At 41.5% G+C, this 19,570-nt stretch overlaps 1 protein-coding gene across 1 annotated transcript; it reads left to right on the top strand.

The window, feature by feature from the left end:
* Window positions 1-915: 915 nt before the first annotated feature.
* On the top strand, window positions 916-12,184 carry ppp2r1bb (protein phosphatase 2, regulatory subunit A, beta b). The gene is made up of 15 exons (XM_062385652.1): window positions 916-1,068; window positions 1,720-1,810; window positions 1,999-2,099; window positions 2,514-2,746; window positions 2,936-3,083; window positions 3,198-3,353; window positions 4,720-4,834; window positions 4,956-5,026; window positions 6,299-6,433; window positions 7,803-7,976; window positions 8,154-8,214; window positions 9,478-9,632; window positions 9,809-9,951; window positions 10,455-10,546; window positions 10,634-12,184. The coding sequence occupies exons 1-15, from the start codon at window positions 991-993 to the stop codon at window positions 10,648-10,650; spliced, it is 1,770 nt and encodes a 589-aa protein (XP_062241636.1). The 5' UTR covers window positions 916-990; the 3' UTR covers window positions 10,651-12,184.
* The last annotated feature ends 7,386 nt before the right edge of the window (window positions 12,185-19,570 follow it).

Here is a 19,570-nt window from a genome sequence, read left to right as displayed (position 1 = left end):
TTTATCATTATAATCATTTTTACTATTGTTGTTATAAATATTAATATAAACGGTGATGTTACTTTTGTGTGAATTTCATTTGTGAATGCTAAGCAGCTTTTTTCTTAAGCCCAATTGTTTTACCTTGTTTTACTTTTATTTTTATTTGACCTCTAGCTATAATTAATATATTTACTGTATTACATCTTTTCTATATTTTGCAAAATAACAATAGCATTGAGTCACAGATGCCCCATAATGATCCATGTCCTTAGCAAGTCAATAAGAGCTGACTCCACTGTCTGGAGAAAAAGTGTTGCTATTACTGTGCCAACCCTCAGCTTGATCATAAATGTTAATCCTTAAAACAGAATCTGAGTTGTTTTGTCAACAAGTAAAACAGAAATTCAGTTATATAAGTCAGAGTTGTATACACACAACAAAGAAAGTCACTGAATAAAGAAAAGAAGCACAGAAGAAAAAGTCAAACTATTTTAAACATAATATATAAGTCAAACACAGGAATAATTGTAAGATCCTTTGTTCTTATATAAATGAAAGTCAAAATTGGTTTCCGCACATTACTCTCAAAGCATAGACAATTGTCTTTATCCTGAAGGCGAATTGTTGTCAAATAATTATGTGATAAGATACTGATCATCTATCAAAAATATTCCAGTTTATATGTAAATGGTGATAAAATAAAATACATATCGTTCCCATCAACTACAGCACAGGTATAATACCAATAAAAACAACAATAATAATTGTAGTAAAAATGGTTGTTACAGATCAACTTACACCTTTCAGATGTTCTCATATCACCGAGCTGTCTCAGTAAGTATGTATTTAGTTTCATGCCTAAATGTGTCGCTGTCTGTTGAGTGGCGGATGTCGGAGGGTCCGTGAAGGCAGCAGCGGAGGAGGGAGGGCCCTGCAGCCGCGGTTCTCTGGCAGAAACCCCGTAGCCCAGCACATCAGCGCCATTCGGAAACTGCAGCAGAATCCAAAATGGCAGGAGCTGATGGAGACGACTCCCTGTACCCCATCGCCGTTCTCATCGATGAACTGCGGAACGAGGATGTTCAGGTAGGAACACTGGTTACTGCTGAGGTCGCTGTTTATGTTCGACGGCGAAATGAAGCCATTTTGACGTATTTCCCAAGTCTGGCAGCTTGCTAGCGAATAAGCTAGCTACCCTGAACCGCCAAGGCCTTACAGATATGTTCTGCCGGGGCGCACCCTGGTTCACAAGTTTAGCTGATTCACGATGTGCGTCGTTAAGCCATAGTATCGTTTGTTACATGTTTTATTCTTTTCGTGCCTTAATGAAGTGAAATATAATGAATTGAGTTAGCTCTGCAACCAGGTCATTGGTTTAGCCGCTAGCGTTTACGCACTGCCTGTAGCCAGCTGAGCGCTAAAGTTAGCAATCACAATAACATTACGTTCAAGGCCGCAGCGGGTCGATTTCACTGTTCTACGCCTGTTAGATCACTGTCACCTGATTTAAAGGTTGTATTCTGCATAAGCTCCAACAATTAATCTCCATTTGAAGCGCTGTTTGGTGTTAGCTAGCTACTTTTGGCGTATATGTGGATCGCAGCCAAGATGGCAACAGAAGTGCCTTCCAGTGATTTCTACCCGGGTCGGCAGAGTGCGATGAGCCCTATTGCTTCTCTCACTCTGGATGCCAAATGTGTTAAACCAAAGTTAACGTAATTCATGCTTTGTTTACAGCTACGACTGAACAGCATCAAGAAGCTGTCCACTATTGCTCTGGCGCTTGGAGTCGAGAGGACTCGCACTGAACTCCTTCCCTTCCTCACAGGTAATAAAGTCGATCGTCTTACCCATAAATACTGATGAGTGTCGCATGCAACTGGGACCTGAATGTAATTGTCATAAGGGGGGGTACGTTTTACAACAATATATTTTATAGCAGTCCAAGCTGTTGCAATGGCAGTTAGCCATGGTGTTGCATTTTCGTTATTGAATCTATGCTATGTCATCCCTCAGATACCATCTACGATGAAGATGAAGTTCTGCTGGCCTTGGCTGAGCAGCTGGGCAATTTCACTATGTTGGTGGGAGGCCCAGAGTATGTCCACTGTCTCCTGGTAAGTTAAGTGGCATCTACCTCACTGGAGTTTGTCAATATATGCTTAATGGGAACATATTTCCACCTGCTTTTAGGCAGAAACAGAACATTTCTCTAGTCCTTTGAGAAGTTCATGTTGCCAACGCAGCACAGTGCCAAGTTTATTCCATTGATTTCATTTATTTAAGGACACAGCTTTTTGAAAACGTTTTTAGCTGATTGTTTTGTTTGATAACCTGTGAGGTCCACAGTAACACATTTTTTTTGTGGGGGATTTAATAAATTATTATACATAAATACTGTAACTCAACCAACTCAAGATAAATATTAAGGGTTCATATCTATATAGACATGGCCATATTATCATGTATGTGTGAGTACTTAAAGAATTGTGTCCCTATGTAACCTAATACCATCGTTCATTCTCTTTCAGCCTCCTCTGGAGAGTCTAGCTACAGTGGAAGAAACGGTAGTAAGAGACAAAGCTGTGGAGTCACTGCGAAAGATCTCTCAGGAGCACTCTCCAGGTGACCTGGAGGTCCACTTTGAGCCTTTGGTGAAGCGTCTGGCCAGTGGTGACTGGTTCACTTCTCGTACATCTGCGTGTGGCCTCTTTAGTGTGTGTTATCCTCGTGTCTCCAGCACTGTCAAGGCTGAGATTCGTCAGTAAGTGGCTTCCTAACTAAATAACACATTTTAAGATATATTTTATATTCTGTATGCTTCATATTTAAATGAATTAAATAAATAAATAAATTATTGCATATTATATTTATCTCTAACCTGGTTTGTTTCTGCAGTAAGTTTTGTTCCTCCAAAGAATTTCTTTGCTCAAATTCGTTTTTTTCTCTCTAGGCATTTCCGCACCTTGTGTTCAGATGACACTCCTATGGTGCGTCGTGCTGCAGCATCTAAACTGGGGGAGTTTGCCAAAGTCCTCGAGCTTGATTATGTAAAAAGCGACATTATTTCCCTCTTCACTGCTCTGGCATCTGACGAACAGGTAAGAACACTTTATTTCCACCATAGATTCTTATCTGTTGTTGCACTATGGGCTTTACTGTCCCTTTTTTAAATCAGATGTGACCATACTGATCCCGTTTCTTTTTTCCATTAGGACTCAGTGCGCCTGCTTGCAGTGGAAGCATGTGTGAGCATCGCCACTCTGCTGCCCCAAGAGGACCTGGAGACGTTGGTGATGCCAACTCTGCGCCAGGCTGCGGAGGATAAGTCCTGGAGGGTTCGCTACATGGTGGCTGACAAGTTCTCTGAAGTAAGTAGCTGACTTATTTCATTTTTTCCTTACTTTCTTACTGTTAGAGTGGAGCAGCAAGTCCTATTTAACTGCCCCTCCCAGTTTTTCTATTTCACTTAGCTACCAACTTCCCCCCCCTGCAAATTGAAAATAAAGTTTAATGCCAGGATTCAGAGGTCATTATGTTTTAATGTGTGGGCATGTACTGCTAACCAGGACGATGAGGGCAAAATACAATACCAAACTGGTTCATGAACGTGTGCTTCAATACGATTCGTGAATGAGGTGTGTGTCCTGAGATCAAATGAATCAAAAGGTATATTTTTAACTATTACGTTTTTTTAGCAATAGGTACACACTAGGATAATGACGTCAGTGTCAAGCTGCAGCATCTACCTGCAGTTGTTTTAACATTTGATAGTTAAGCTTACTAATTTCACTGGCAGACATGTCTCAGTCTCTATCTGAAGTGAAATAGTTAATGAAACTCATCACACAATTGATTAAAACTTTTCAAAAAGTGCCGCTTAACTCTAAGAAGGATGATGCAGTTAAATTATACTGTGCTCAGCATAGTGTTACATGGTAAACTGTTACTAAAGGGACCACAGTATCACATTTTATCAGTTTGACAGTGTTTAACAACATGTATTCTTTGAGTTTCATGAACTTGCTGCAGTGTGTGATAAGCTGCCCGTTGTACCGTCCCTGCAGGGGTAGTGAGCGTGTCATCTGTGTTTAGCTTTCATGATGACAAAACAAGTTTTTGTCGACTGTGCTTTGTTGAAAACAGGTTAAATCTAGCAAAGTATCTCGCTGACACAAGTACTGACTGGGTTATGGTGTTTGAATAGGGTTTGTGAATCTGACCAATAATAAGTGAGTTCATCTCTTTAGCTTATAGAAGGGGGAAAGGAACGTAGTGTCTATGCTTCCAGAATAAACATTGGAACCAGACAACATTTTTGCTGCTGTAAAATGGCATACAGAAAACAACTGCATTGTCTTATCTGTGTCTTAATGACACAGTTGTCAAACTAATCTTGGAGTTGTGCATCTTATCTGGGTTATCTTACCAAGGTTGTTAACCAGGCTGTTGCAGTGCATTCACGTCTAGCATTGGAAGTTGGATAATTGGAAGTTGGATAATTGCAAGTTTTACGGCATCAAAGCTTAACAACTTTACACGGTGACCACAACCCCAATAAGAACTTTCAGTTATTCAATTAATTCAGACGTTGTTTCACTCATCTAAGTTATGTCTCCTATTTTGTCTTTCATTGCCACCTTTTATTGTCAATTCAGAGCTATAACACCCAAAAGGTCTCCTACTTTTGATGTTTTCCACACATGATTAATTTGATATTTTGATTTGTGAAATTAGCTCCAGAAAGCAGTGGGACCGGAGATCACCAAGAACGATCTGGTCCCGGCCTTCCAGAATCTCCTGAAGGACTGTGAAGCTGAGGTTCGCGCTGCTGCAGCCAACAAAGTCAAAGGTCCGTAGCCCTAATGTCTGTAGGAGATGAATATTCATTATCTAAATTCAATGATCTGTTTCAGCTTCTTGTCCAGTGTGTTTTGTGTTTTATTGACTGTACTCTTTTTACTTTTGGTTAGAATTCTGCGAAAATCTCCCAGAGGACAACCGTGAGCAAATCATCATGACTCACATTCTGCCCTGTGTCAAGGTAAGAGTTACTAAACATGGTAAAGAAAAACAGGCTTTTAACAACATTGTGTGTTTTTGCTGGTCATTAAAACGGAGCATATTTGAAGTAATGAAAGTTTTGTTGGGACCGTATTTGGCTCTAAAATTCTGGCTTTTATTATACTTCTAATACAAAGGTAATTTAAATAATTTTTCTTGAATCATTTTGTATTCCTCTAAAATTCCTTAGTCTATTGTTCTACAGGAAACACTGACTTATAAAGTTTAATGGCTGGTTGAAATAAAGTTTAGCTTGTCTTTTATTTTTTGCACAGCCATTGGTAAAAAAAAATAAGATGACTTAAAAACCAAAGGTTTTTTCTGAAAGTAAGATGCAGGTCTGTTCATGACAGTATAGGTATAGGTCAACATTTAACCAGGGAGCACATGTAAAGTTGAATATATTAAAAGCTTTAAAAGTTTTTTTCTCTTTCAACTTCATAAAAGTTATTTAGATTCAAACAATGTTCATAGGGCATAATACAAATTATGCCCCCTGAACAATGGCTATTCATGGGGCATAATTTGTGGCGCATGTGCAAAAGAGGTTGAGACTTTGACTATGTTGTTCAGTTGCTGAACAGAAGGTGGCACTGCTGTATCTCAAATAAACAATAAGTTTATTTGAGAAGCTTCTGATTTTAAAATTCTGACATCATTGCCAGTAAAAAATATCATGGCAGTGTCAGAACACATGACTGAATCTAGAGAATCTTTTTTGTTAAAAAGGTTCAAATCAGTGTCAGTCGTTTTGCTTATAATGTCCACACTTTACAAGCAGAAACACAACTGTCACACAACCATAGACAGCAATAAAATGATCACTAGTAACATGTAAGCATATACGTGATTCATAGCAAATTCTACATTGCTACTATCCATTCATATTGGCAGAGTTTCTACGCAACATGAAATACGTTCTGTGTAATATCGTTGTGATCAGTTATGTTTGAACAATACAGAGTATTGAGAAATGTCTGTCCTTTATTTACATGATGCCATATCTCTGTTTCTGTCTACATCATATCTGAAGTTATTCCGCATACAGTAGTTAACTGCAATGACTATTTGTCTGCACTAGTATTAAGTCCACTTTGCTGTGTATTTAAACACTAGTCAATTATAGCCTCTCTCTCTGTACTGTGTTGTGAATAGGAGGTATAGCAGTTTTCCCCATGTTTGTTTACGTACCTTCAGTCTTAACTTTTGTTTGTGCTGATCTCTGTCTCCTGTGTGTCCCTTCTCTTACCAGGAGCTTGTGTCAGACACCAACCAGCATGTGAAGTCAGCCTTGGCCTCAGTCATTATGGGCCTTTCAACCATTCTGGGCAAGGACAACACAATAGAGCACTTACTGCCTCTCTTCCTGGCTCAGCTCAAGGACGAGGTAAAGGAAATTCACACTTGACTTCGTGGACCCTGTTTTCTCTTGTTATATTTTACACATCTGGCTTTAAAAACTCTCTGGACACTATTTGGTTTGGTAACATTCACAGAAAAAACTTCCTGTGAAGCATCTGACTTTGACCAACGTCTTTAGTGATCATCATATCTTCCCCTATGTAAAGCCCCTTTGCATAGCAGTATGATGCACACTGTTGGCCACCAGACGGAGCCCATAGAATTAGAAGTGAAAAGCTGAGTTGAAAGGGAATCATAACTGACAGCTGGACGCTGCAAAACTGTTAGTGATTACTTGCCTCATTGATTTGTATGCACAGAGGTAATTGAAGGTATTTACTGGTTATATTGGGTTTTGCAAGGCTGCGGTTTCAGCTTGTCCCGCTGCGCAAAGAATGGTCTCTTAATAAAATTAGATTCATCCTGTCATCAGTCTGTCTGCATTGCATTTCAGTTATTTTTACGTGACTGTCAGTATTAGACATAGTTTTGAAATGATTTATTCCTGTTAACCAATGTGTTTTAATGACTTTTCATTGTATCACAATGGGCTGAGCACTTGACTTCATTTTTTTAACTAGTAAAACTGTGGCTCTGTCACTTCTTGTCCAATGACTGTTTTCTGTGAAATTGATTCACCAAACATGAGATTGGCAGGTTAGGCATAAAGGTATATCAATGTTTTTGAAGGCTCGAGGCTTTCATTTGCCTCTTCGTCCTATTAAAAACTGACCTAATTCCTAACAACACAAATGCTAGACCAGGAGGGTCTAATGAGATTACAGTCCAAACTGACACTTCAGTTTTGACTTGCAAATATCAGTAATTCAAGGTTAATCTTTCAGAGGACCGTGTTCTCTGAAGCTCGATAGAGAACATTCTGCAGGCATGTCATTTATACAAGAGCCTAAAGATTTCAAGTGGTCACACTGCCTTTTTCTGGCTGCTGCTCTCCTCCCACCTGGTCAATAAACCTGACTTATCAAATTATTTAGTAGTTTAGGGCTGCTTCCTCTGTTTTTTTGGATTATATGGATTAAAAGGCTTGTTTAGCTATTCCAGTTAATATCCTGTCTTAATTCAAACTAAAGCAGATCTCCATGTAAGGCATCTGGATACAAACCAAGGCTTTATTTTTCTGGACAGAAATGCGTAGAGGTTATGGTTGAGTGGCTGGAGCCAAAACATTCTAATTTTACACAGTAACAATCAATGCTGAATTTATTTCATATAAAGCATGAAAAAGTTTCTTTTAATTTTAGATTAAAGTTTAATGAGAAATGTTTTTCTTAGTTTGAAAATTGAGTCGTGCTTCCTAAATCTTAACTTTTTCCTCTTTATTTTTTTTGTCGCAGTGCCCCGAGGTGCGTCTCAACATCATCTCTAATCTCGACTGTGTGAACGAAGTGATTGGCATCCGTCAGCTCTCCCAGTCACTGCTGCCGGCCATAGTGGAGCTGGCAGAGGATGCCAAGTGGAGGGTCCGCCTGGCCATCATCGAGTACATGCCCCTGTTGGCAGGACAACTGGTGAGTCATGGAGTATAGGAAGACAGCTGAAACTTGTATAAAATGTGCTTTAAAGGGCATCTAAGAAGGGCCATGCAAACACCCTGGAATTATTGCTCGCATGCAGACTAACGGAGGTTTATCAGTTCTGTAGACGTCCAGGAAATCGCTCCAATCACAGTGTGCTTGTTTCCTCAGGGAGTGGAGTTCTTTGATGAGAAGCTCAACACCCTTTGCATGGCCTGGCTCATTGATCATGGTAAGGCACTATTTATATTGTCAAGTTTCCCAAAGTGTTAGTTCAGTTGAAATATTATCCTTATTTTAGAGCTTAATTTATACTCATTCATGCTCCATAAACCATAAATGCCCAGAACAACTCCCTCTGCAACCATACTATTTTCCTACGTCCCACTTGTCCTCTTGGTGCCCTTCAGCAGCTTCTTACACCTTAATGATGCACAAGCCCTTTCTGGAAGGATCTCACATTCAACTCCTGTTACATCTCCTCATTTTCCATTACACATTTAAGGAAGGTTGTATTAGAACATCGCAGCTCAGCCAGTTAACAGGGGGGGTCTTCTATCACCACTCTGATACTGTGTTATTACCAGAACAAAGAGAAGCAGACGTAGAAGGGAAGAGATTGATCGTCAGAGGCGGTGGGAGTGAGAAAATAGGGGGCTGAGGCTGAGATGTGGCAATCTGCAGCTCTCTGCCGTCCCATACATGCTAGAAGGACGTGAACAGGTCTTAGTACACAGTGCTGTGTAGCTGTGAGTGGGGCCAGACTTTTGTGAAATACGACTATTCCTGTAGTACATGATTTTGACAATTTGTCGTCAGAATTTGTCACCAGTCTGGATTAGTGTCACAGCGTGACAGCTAAACTGCTCTGTTCAATTCTGTCATACTTCCTTCACATCATTACTTCACCAAGTTTAACTCGATTCTTGAAGGCAACACCCTGCAAGTTATTCTGTTCATTTATTGTCGATTTATGGTCTTCTGTCCACCCAGAACTGTTAATGAGACAAGACTCCAATCCATTTTCAAATACTCGAAGAGCTGTCGAGCTACAAAACACACCATGCTCCATTCTGTCATCTTCAACATTAACTTTAACATCCAGTTTACTCCCATTGTGTGTCGTGTTCTCGTCACAATGTTTTCCAATTAGAGAAATGCACTCGCTATTGAGGACAAAGGACCAGCTGGGTTACATCATTGGAATGCTGCTGGTGCGAGTTTCTGTCAGTGTGTGTGTGTTTCGGTGTGTGTTGCTGAGTGTGTTGCTGGGGTTAAGGCTGTGCCACCATTACATAAGCAATTCAAAGAAAGACTAAACTAAAGAAATTAACCCCAAATCTTCCCCCCTGAGCCTCTTTGTCCACCATTGTTAATGTCGTACACCATATGTTTAATAGATTTATTTGTATTGCTTAGATGTATTAATAAACTGCTGGTATCTCCCCGCTTTGCCAATTTTAGATGTTGACTGTTGTCACTATGATTTTTCCAGTGTATGCCATCCGTGAGGCGGCCACCTGTAATCTAATGAAGCTGGTGGAGAAGTTTGGAGCTGAATGGGCTAAGAACACCATCGTACCCAAAGTGCTGGGCATGGCCAATGACCCCAATTACCTCCACAGGATGACCACTCTGTTCTGCATCAACGTGAGTCAAACTGCATCATCAGCTCGCTCTCACAATTGGTTCCTCAAAGTTATTTTTAAGGATTTAATGTTCCAACAGGATGAGACATTTTCTAAATATACTTTGTCTGAAACAACATCAGTTCCCTTTTGTAAAAGTTAACTGCCGTTCACTAACCTGCCTGTGTGGTGTTTCAGGCTCTGTCAGAGGCTTGTGGCCAGGACATCACCACTAAGCAGATGTTGCCAGTGGTGCTCAAGATGTCGAACGACCAAGTTGCCAACGTTCGCTTCAATGTGGCAAAGTCCCTTCAGAAGATCGGGCCAGTCCTTGACAGCAAGTATGTTGTTTTTGTAATTTCAGCATCATGCCTCTGACCTCACACGAGGACTTTAACTTTTATTGAATAATTAGCTTGATCAAGACTCTGGCTTCCCATAGTTAAATGAACATGATGGGCTGCGGCATTTACGATTCAAATGTATACTCGTAAAAGGCAACACAGCAAATGGCCTGACGCGATTTATACACTCACAGCCAGCCAGCAGGGGGCGGTAGAGATATTTTGGCTCCACTTTTGTAGAGCTGTCATGTTAGTTCAAGTAGACATGTTCTTGTTTAAAAATATGCAACCTATACATCCAACCCTTTTTAATTTTTTTAAAGTGTCTGCTGCACTTGCTAGCTTTTGCATCATTACCATCTGTAAATTTAAATACACAACTGTATCAAATGTTTGGTCCCTAGACTGAATAAATAATTGATCTCAATATTGATTGTAGTTGTAGACAGTGAAAAGGACATTTTGTTCAATTTTTCTCTTCCTCCATCTTTGTCCCCAAGTGCCCTTCAGACGGAGGTGAAGCCAGTGCTGGAGAAGCTGGCCACAGACACAGACATGGATGTCAAGTACTTTGCCCAGGAGGCTATCAGTGGTAAGTATTCTTCTTCCATCATTGTTTACAAACCCTAAATACCATGAATCATATCTAACATGACAACATATTCCTCTTTTCCCGCAGTTCTGGTCCTAGCATAACCAACCCAACGTGGCGACACCAGACAACCCCCTGAAACAACAACGCAAACACTTTTACAAGATATTTATTAATGTTCAGGAACAACTGATAAATGTATAGAAAAGCTGTTAACAATTATTTCTCCTTTCCTCTTTTTTTTTTTTAACTGTCAAATGGTCGTCCATGTCCAGGTGTAGCACAGGCTTCTTCTTTAACCTTCTTAGCTGTAAATGGGCTTTAACAAGGCACTGATGATGAAAATGAGTGGTGCATGCTGACCAATGCTTTACTGTACTAGCTAGGCAGCGCTAACCACAACCCCTCTCACATTCCTACCCTTTTCCATCTTCTGCCACTGTTGTCCTTAAGCCACAGTCACTGCACAGTCCATGTTCGCCGGCCAGCACCCAGCACCGTGCTGCTGCGCTTTCCTCCTAGTGCTAGAAGCTAACTGATACAAAGAAAGGAGATTGAGAAAAAGACTGCCTGTTTAAAATCAGCTGTCAGATTCTCCCACAGTCCTGACTGAACGCTCTCTGCAGGACTAGTGGGTTATTCTACCGCCTGACTAAAACCTTTTGTCTTCTAAATGCCACGCAAGATTGTTATGTACAGAGCTTGGGAAAAAATGATGGGAGCATCAATTACTGCATGTAATCTGATGAACTCTCAATGATTGCATGTACTAATCAATCTGAAATAGTGTCCTCGCCCAACTCTGTCTGCCCCTCTGCACTGTTTGTTCTCTACAGCAACGCAGATTAATCGGTCAGACACGTGACTTACCTCGGCCCAGTGTAACAGGGACCAGCTCGGTCGGAAAGTGTTGCTTATAATTATCCCTCCTCTTCCTCTTCTTCCTCCTCAGTGATTTTGTTGATGTGCACGGGTGGAAAGTCCTAGTCATGCTATTTCTGCAGTAGGTTCTGGCAACACTCTTAAATCTTTGTGTCAATTTCTTTAAAAAGCAGTGGGGTCTTCTTTTAGTATGCGTGGGTAAACAGTTTTCACTTGTCCTGTAATCAAAACCACGTTGTCTGTGAGGGACAATTAATCCCTCTGACGTTAATGGAATGGTAAAACGTCAATTGACCACAGCTATCGGGGGCCGTGGGATTAAGAAGGCGAGGCACTGTGTCCTGGAGCCTCCCTGCAGTCCAGGCCGAGTCCTCCTGTACATGAGATTTAAAAGCATCAGATCAGAGAACACCAAGGACGTAGCTTACAAATCTCTACACGGTGGAGAATGAGTTTATGCTTTGAAAGGGAGACCGGGGACATGGAGCATGTGTACGTAAGGCTGCGTTATGTTTTAATATGGGATGGGTCCTGGGCTGGTTATGGGTGGGTTGGATAAATCTATCGCCTGGGTTGACAAAATAAACGTTGTCTTTTCCGTGAACTCCTCCCGCTGCTCCCCTCTACATTTTGTTATTGAATAAACTTTGATCGTTGATTGTCCTGTATTGCAAAAACTGCTTTTATTTTGAATTCTCTCCACAGTTGGGCTGCTGTACTACTGTATCTTGATCTGAATAAAGTAACTCAACAGAACGAGTGCTGCCTGCTTTTATGAGTTACTGCCTAAGCACATGAAGGCCTCTTGTTACAGTAATGGCCAATTTGCTACAACAGGAAACAATCCCATTAAACAGCCACTTTATTAGAATCCATAATGAATCATAGTGAGTTGCCATTGAAATGCACTTTACACTAAATTTGATAATCACAGTTTTTGACAAACAATTACTATAAAATCAACGTGAAATTGAATCACATTGGTACAGGATAATTTACAGATCGTTATCTTCCTCGAGGAGGCAGTGGGTCCGATGTTGTCCACTGAAAGGCTTAAACGTGGGCTCAAAGTAGTGACAGTTTTTACATTGTCACCTATTTCTAAGAATAAGATGGATCTTGACGAAAATAATTAGGCATATTTAAGCACACTTATTTGGATCTTGATGTTGAGTTGACTATAGGGGGATTGCAGTCATACTGTACAGTCAACGAACACCTAAAGATATGGTTATGTTGACAAATCTATAAAAACTACATGCAAACATACAACTTACGGGTAAATTATCTGAGATACCTGCTGTTGAACCTTTTGTAGTAGAAAACACTCAAATATTTAAATACTGAAACAAGTCAAAATACAGCTAGTAACTGAAATTGAAGTTCTCATATGTTCACTGAAGTGTGTCAAGTTAATAAATTGAAGGTTGAGCTAAAACAAGTTAGAATGTGTGATCAGTAACAGATGAGTTTGAAAAAGAAAACACGAACGATTTGTAGAAACTGCTCCATGTGGGCCGAGCTGCACTGTAAGACTCTGTCAAAGATCCTTCTTGATGTCTGGACTTGACCCAGCTTTGAATCTTCCCTGTGAAGCCTTCTCTTCATGTTTGTTCCTGGAAAACACTCTGTTCTCCTCGGTCTCCTCAGGGCTTCCACGACCTGCTGCAGCGAGGAGCTCCCCAAGCAGGACGGTGGCACTCTGAGCTTCACCACGGGGGCGGTGTGTCTTCAGAAGACAGTTTGTTTACGCAAATGCAAGAAGAGCTAGAATTCTGCTTCTTTGGATCCCTGAGTGCTGTGAAGTTATTCAGTATCAGAAAAAGGCCTAAACAACGACGTGAAACCTGGCATCCATGGATGTGCAATCAGGGCCTGGGCACCGAGCAGTGGGAGGCCCTATTGAAATTGTATGGATTTTTACAATTATAATTATTATTTCCCTTTCAAAGTGCATGTGCAACGTAGCCCTAGTTCTCTTTGTGTGCTTTGTAACAATACGCTCAAGTACACAAAGTATGACTCGGAATGAATCCCACATGTTCCTGGTGTCATGTTTGGTCAGCTCTGACCTGGTAGGAAGCGGCTGCCGAGATGAAAGTGCGGATGCTGCGGGTTGTTTTGGCCGCGGGGGAGGCGTGCGGCGCGGGGGCAGGACCCGCAGCTGACACCTGCCCCTCACCCTGACTGCTACTGCTGCGGAGAACAGAGGCGCGCTGCAGGAGGAGGGCTCGGTCCAGGACGGATATTTGTGCTGGAATGCATGAGAAACATGTTTACAACTTTATCACCTTGAGCCAAGTTCCCAAGGTCACAGTATCAACTCAACACTGCTATACTTAGTTGTTGTTTTTTTAGCACCAAGCAGCCGGTCTTTTAAGCTCTCTAGTTTTTTGTTAATTCCCTAATGAGCAATTTAGCAGCGAGGATTAGGGGCCGTAAATCACATGGCAGAGTTCTTTATGAGAATCTCAACCTTCCTCTTTTTAATCTCCTCAAATCTCCCATCAGCCCTCCTCTGGGCCAAGGCGCTCTCCCACTCCTCCGCCCAGCCCTTTGGACTGGGCTACTCGCGGCTTCGAGCACATTATGCACGTATACTGGGATGCACGGGAAGGGGTAGCTGCTGCGTGTCAGCAGATTCTGCAGCTGAGGGACCTCAGCAGAGCTATTTGGGCTGGAGCAGCTCCGAGGCAAGGTGGGCAGCAGGAGGAGGTGGAACCTTCGGGAGCAGAACCCACAGTTTGGACTTTTCCTCACGTGTCGATTAAAACTGTGGTCAAATCAGCCGACACAGAAATTTTACTGCACTCATTTACTGACACTTACGGTAAACGCATCCAAACCGCCCAGAAAGGGGGCGGCAACGGAGTACTCGAAGTTAGAGGAAGAACACATGTGGTCCTACTGTTGACATGGAGCCTATACAAAATGCATAATTGATATATCATTTCTTGGATTCAATTCACAAGAAGTATATATTTTCTTACCTGTGTCATTTTTATGAATAGCATTTTGACAATATCAATTATGAGATTTAGCAAAATAAAAATCACACATTTTTAGCTTCAAGTAGGTCATTTCTGGATACTTCAAAGTACTGTAAAAAAACACTTTGCTCAATAAGTTCAGAGTGAGACTGATATGCCTGTGTTCAGGACCTCTCTGCCTACCTACATACCGAATATCAAACATATTTACTGTGTAGATTTGGAGAATTTTCTAAGTAAAGTCCAACATTTTCACTGTGGAGTGATCATTTTAGGATACTTATTAAAAAAAAGTTATTAAAAAAACACTTTGCGCAATAAGTTCAGAGAGAGACTGATATATATTTGTTTTGCAGTAATTTTAAATTTCCAGAAATTAGCTACTTGAAGCAAAAAATGTGGGACTTTAATTTTGTAAAATCTCTAAAATGATACAGTCAAAATGCTATTCATAAAAATGACACGTGAGACAATATATACTTCTTGTGAATAAAATCCAATCCATTTCCTTTTCATTATGCATTGTGTATCTGCTCAATGTCAACAGTTTATTTTGAAAAAACGCTTTGGATGCGTTTACCATAAATGTCAGTATATGCGCGCGGTATGATTTCTGTGTCGGCTGGTTTGATGACAGAGACCCGAGTGTCGGCTGGCTTGACCGCAGTTGATTAAAGATGATAAAAAAAGAGCCATATTTTAAAAGCAGGAGATCTTAACAGAAACTCCAACGTTCCTACAGCAAGAAAACCTTATTTAAACGGGATAACTCGAGGATCCACTTCCTAAATCCACTCGAGTTCACGAGGCAGTAAGAAAACGGCACCAAGCTGATTTCCTTCTATTTAGATCCTGTTATTTGGGTGGCGGGTGGGGGGGCTCGTTCAGCAGCCAGAGCCCTTGACGATGCTGAGAGCCCTGACGTCAATGCAGCTGCCTCCCAGGACTGTGTCATTTATAATGAAAGGAGTCAAGCAAAGCCCCCCCCCCTCACACACACACACACACACACACACGTACAGCATGGCACGCACACACGCGCGAACGCACGCACACACGCGCGAACGCACGCACGCACACAGACACACGTGACGTCAGTCGCTCTCAGGGTGACCAATGACAAACATCAGTGATGGAGAAGAGAAGGAGGCCCACTCGCTTTCCTTATTCCACCCTTGAGCCCCCCCACCCCCCCTCTCAGTGATGGTTTATAAACTGTACAATGAGCTGATGTTAAGATTCCTCAAGATGGTTGTGTGTGTTTGTGTGTGTGTGTGTGTGTGTGTGTGTGTATGTATGACCTCCTGGCTGTATCATCCAGCCCTGAGCCTGCAGGAGCTGTTCTTCTTCCAGTCACTACTGGGTCAACTGGGATTTCTGATTCTGTCCATCTGCTGGCCAGCGTGTGATGTAGAGACAAGGGGCCAGAGCTGAATAATGTGTGTGTGTTCACAAAAGAACACTTGCAGAACACTTGCAGCACACACACACACGTCAGTCAGACTCACTTGCTTCAAAGTCTGTACTGCTGGACTTCTTTTTGTGTGTGCATGCGTGTGTGCATGTGTGTGTGTGACACAATAAATATCACAGAAAAGGTGCATCTTGTCACAAAAGTTTGTCTTTTATAGGTGTGTGCGTGTGTGTGTGTGTGTGTGTGCGGCTCTCATTTCGGAGCAGCGCTGTGATCTCCTGCTCGAAAAGACGCAGTAGGATGTTGTCATCTACCCTCCCTCCGTTGCCATGGAAACCATTGATGTCATTACAGGATACTTTGGCCTGATGAGAGAATGGGCCTCTGATATTGTGATATTTTTCTGAGTAAAAAAAAAGAAAAACTGACAAAGAGAGGAGAAGATTACGTCTGGCTGTCCTCCTATCAGCTTTCTTATCTCTTGTCTCTCTCCCCCAGGAGTGTCAGTGACAGTCAGGCGGCTGGAGGTCTCAACAGCAGACGGTGCCTGAGAACACATACTATAAATAACTGCATTTACATTGAGAAACGCTGCAGTGTTTCAGGGAAATTTGCCATGAGGTCGCACTTTACAAATATAAGATTAAAGCCTGTCGAAATCCCCTCTTACATCTGCTGTGGTTATGTTTGTTTCATATTTGAGCAGGAGGGAGTTATTTCCCCCCCTGGGTGGAATCTGATTTAAAGCAACATTATGTAGTTCTGCATCTTAAAAGATCAGCTTCATTGTGATGGTCCAGAAACTTACAATAGGGAGAATGGCATGTCTGTCATTGCCACAGCGCCCCCTGGAAACCTGGAACTGCACCAAGCTGCTTTCAGAGAGGCACTGCACTCCAGAGATTCTTCGCACTTTTTCCTGAGGAGGTGCATGTGTGAACGCAAATTTTCTTGTAAGAGGCTGCGGAATATCTGTGAAATTTCTCGCGTCCATATTTTGTAATGCTCTCTCTTTAAAAACTCTGCGCTCACTCTCAAATATAATAATATACAATACTTTCACGGAGCAGGAGGCCCACAGATAGATCACTGGTCAAGATGGATATGGCAAAATCAAAGATTTTGAGGATTTTACGTTATGGTACAGACAGCAAAAGTACCAAAATGAGTGCTGGACAGTTTAATTTGTGATTACTAAACCTGGCGTTCTATTGGTTGGGGAATTTTGTGAGTCAGAGTTAGACAAAAAAATCCAAATTAGAGAAAATCGGAGAAATTAAATTTTACATACCCACAGAAACAGCGCGAGGAGAGGAGCTCAAGCTGGTCTGCAAAAAAATCAAGGGTCAACTTCGGTTTATTTGAGTGCAAGCGCAGGGTTTTGAGTGAGTGCTCTCAGACTAAGAGACCAGGCTCTTGAATAAAAGAAAAACCCCATACGTCGGCTACTTGCTTGCTGTGTTAGCTTGTTAGCTTGCTGGCCTGTATGGTGAGTGCAGGGAATGTGCAAATGTCGACTGACAGACTCAAAAAACTGTGTGAGCATGAATCTGTAATTTAGTTCAAGACAGGTTACAAATGCTGGGTCAGCTCTGACTTTTGTTCATGTAGATTATATCCGACAACATTTCTACACAAGCTGAGGAGGCTGCTAGGGTTTCCGTCGTGTTGGTGTTGTGTTCACTAGTTTATCATCAGAAGCCTTTTTGATAGAGATTTAGTCGGCAAGTCAACCAAATATTTCGATGTGATTTTTCCCGCTTCAGGGTCACAGTGTTCAGGCTAGTACCACAACTCTTTTACGACAGCGAGTTAGGCATCCCACCTGTAGGGGGAGCCCCAGCTGAATCTTGCGTTGTGTCACTCCAAAGCTGAGCATCTCTCTCTCGCTCTTTTTTGCTGCATCAAATTAGCTTTGCAATAAAAGGAAACAGATGCAACATGCAAACGTCGACTGAAATCTGATCGGTTTTATGTGTGAGAGTTTTATTTAAAGTGTGAGCTGCCCCACGTTTCAGACTTATCAGTTTGGCTGAGCAGCATCGACAGTGTGTCGTAGCACATGGTCTGATCCCAGGGAAAGAAATGACACCCTGGTTTCCATGAGCTGAGTGACCTCCCCCCTCGCTCTAACCCAGCTCTGGTGGTGTATTAGTGGGATTAGCTGTTCTCTGTCTGAGTGGGCTGATTGGATTGACCTCTTCTCTCTCTACCTGATCATTTCCCCACGACAGCGACAGACCTCTGCTCTCACGCAAAGTTTTCAAGCGCTTTTCAATTGCAACCAGCACATTTGGCTCTGAACGTATTTACAGAGACTGCACCTCTTCTCACATGGGTTGTCCAATCAGAGCAGGGCGGGGCACAGGCCCCCTATCCTTCACCCAAGCTGCACTTTGCTGTCAGAAAAAAGGTGTTTGAGATTCATGTAGTTTGATAAATATTGACAGGTGGTTGCTATGGAGACCAGCAAAAGATCAGAGACGGGGTGCGTTCTGATTACACAGGGTGTAAAGTCATTTTAAGCGAGATTCCAAATGTATGGTTCATGGGAACTAGGAACCGTGGGAGGGATGGAACTGAACAACAGCTCATCAGTTCACCGGAAGTTGACAAACCATCAGTCAGTGCACCCCGCTTTAGAGAAACTGAAGAAACTGTGCCTGGAACAGCCATTATACGATCGGATTTCTGTTATTAACGTCTATTTAAGTGGTTAAAAACATCAGAAATGCTCTTAGCAAGTTCAAATTATGTTGTTTTTTTAGCATAGTCATATAATTTAAGTATTATTACAAACTTTAACATTAGCTCCTTGTCATGTGCTCAGCACGGCCTGGTAGCGTTATATTTTCACAGTGGCAGCAACAGGTATCCGATGTGTTTACGTCACCAGGGTAACAATAATTATCCCCCAAAAAACAAAACAAATAGTACTGGGAAACATCACCTGTAAACTCTAGACAAAGGGAAGCAGATATAATATTGGAATGTAAAAGACATAACTATTTAATATTACGTCACGTTATGTTTTAGTCTTTGTTTATAAATCAGTAAACAGGATTATGCAAAAACCCCTGTACAGATTACCGTGAAACTTGGAGAGAGGGTGAGTCAGAGCAGAACCCATTAAATGTTGGTTGGGATCCATATCAGTGGGCGGATCCAGGAATTTTCTTTTCCCTTTCTTTAACATTGTGAAATCTTTCAACATTTTCCTTGATTTCTCAAAGAATCATTTATGGACTTCCATGAAAAAAAGGTTGAGGTTTAAGATATATACATAACTAAAATCCCCTCATGAATGTGGATTCATGAGGGGACTGTTTGGACAGATATAGACTCTGAGTGTCATTCTAGTTGTTAAAACCATCTAACAAACTTCTCCTCATTAAGTTTTGTTCATATTGATTATACCTTTTTGCTTGCAACAATGTTTTTGGCCAATGAATTTTTTCTGCAGTGATGGCAGACATCTCACAGATGCTCATATCACATCATGATCACTAAAACAATCCACGTGGTTCGATACCAGTTATAAAACACATTTTCCTAGCATTTTAACCAAACCTTTAAAGTTCTACGAACATTTGTTTAGAGTTTATTAGCCTAGTAAGTTAAAACGTTACAGGTGGGAATGGTTTTAATTTGGTGGGAGCTCTCCTGTGGGATCTGGGCTGGATTTTATATAAATAACTAAGCTTCTAACCAACAGGCACTTGAAAACAAGTCAGCCCA

This window comes from Platichthys flesus, chromosome 4 (assembly GCF_949316205.1).
Source record: "Platichthys flesus chromosome 4, fPlaFle2.1, whole genome shotgun sequence".
NCBI classification, from domain to species: Eukaryota; Metazoa; Chordata; class Actinopteri; order Pleuronectiformes; family Pleuronectidae; genus Platichthys; species Platichthys flesus.
This window is presented reverse-complemented; position numbering and strand designations above follow the sequence as displayed.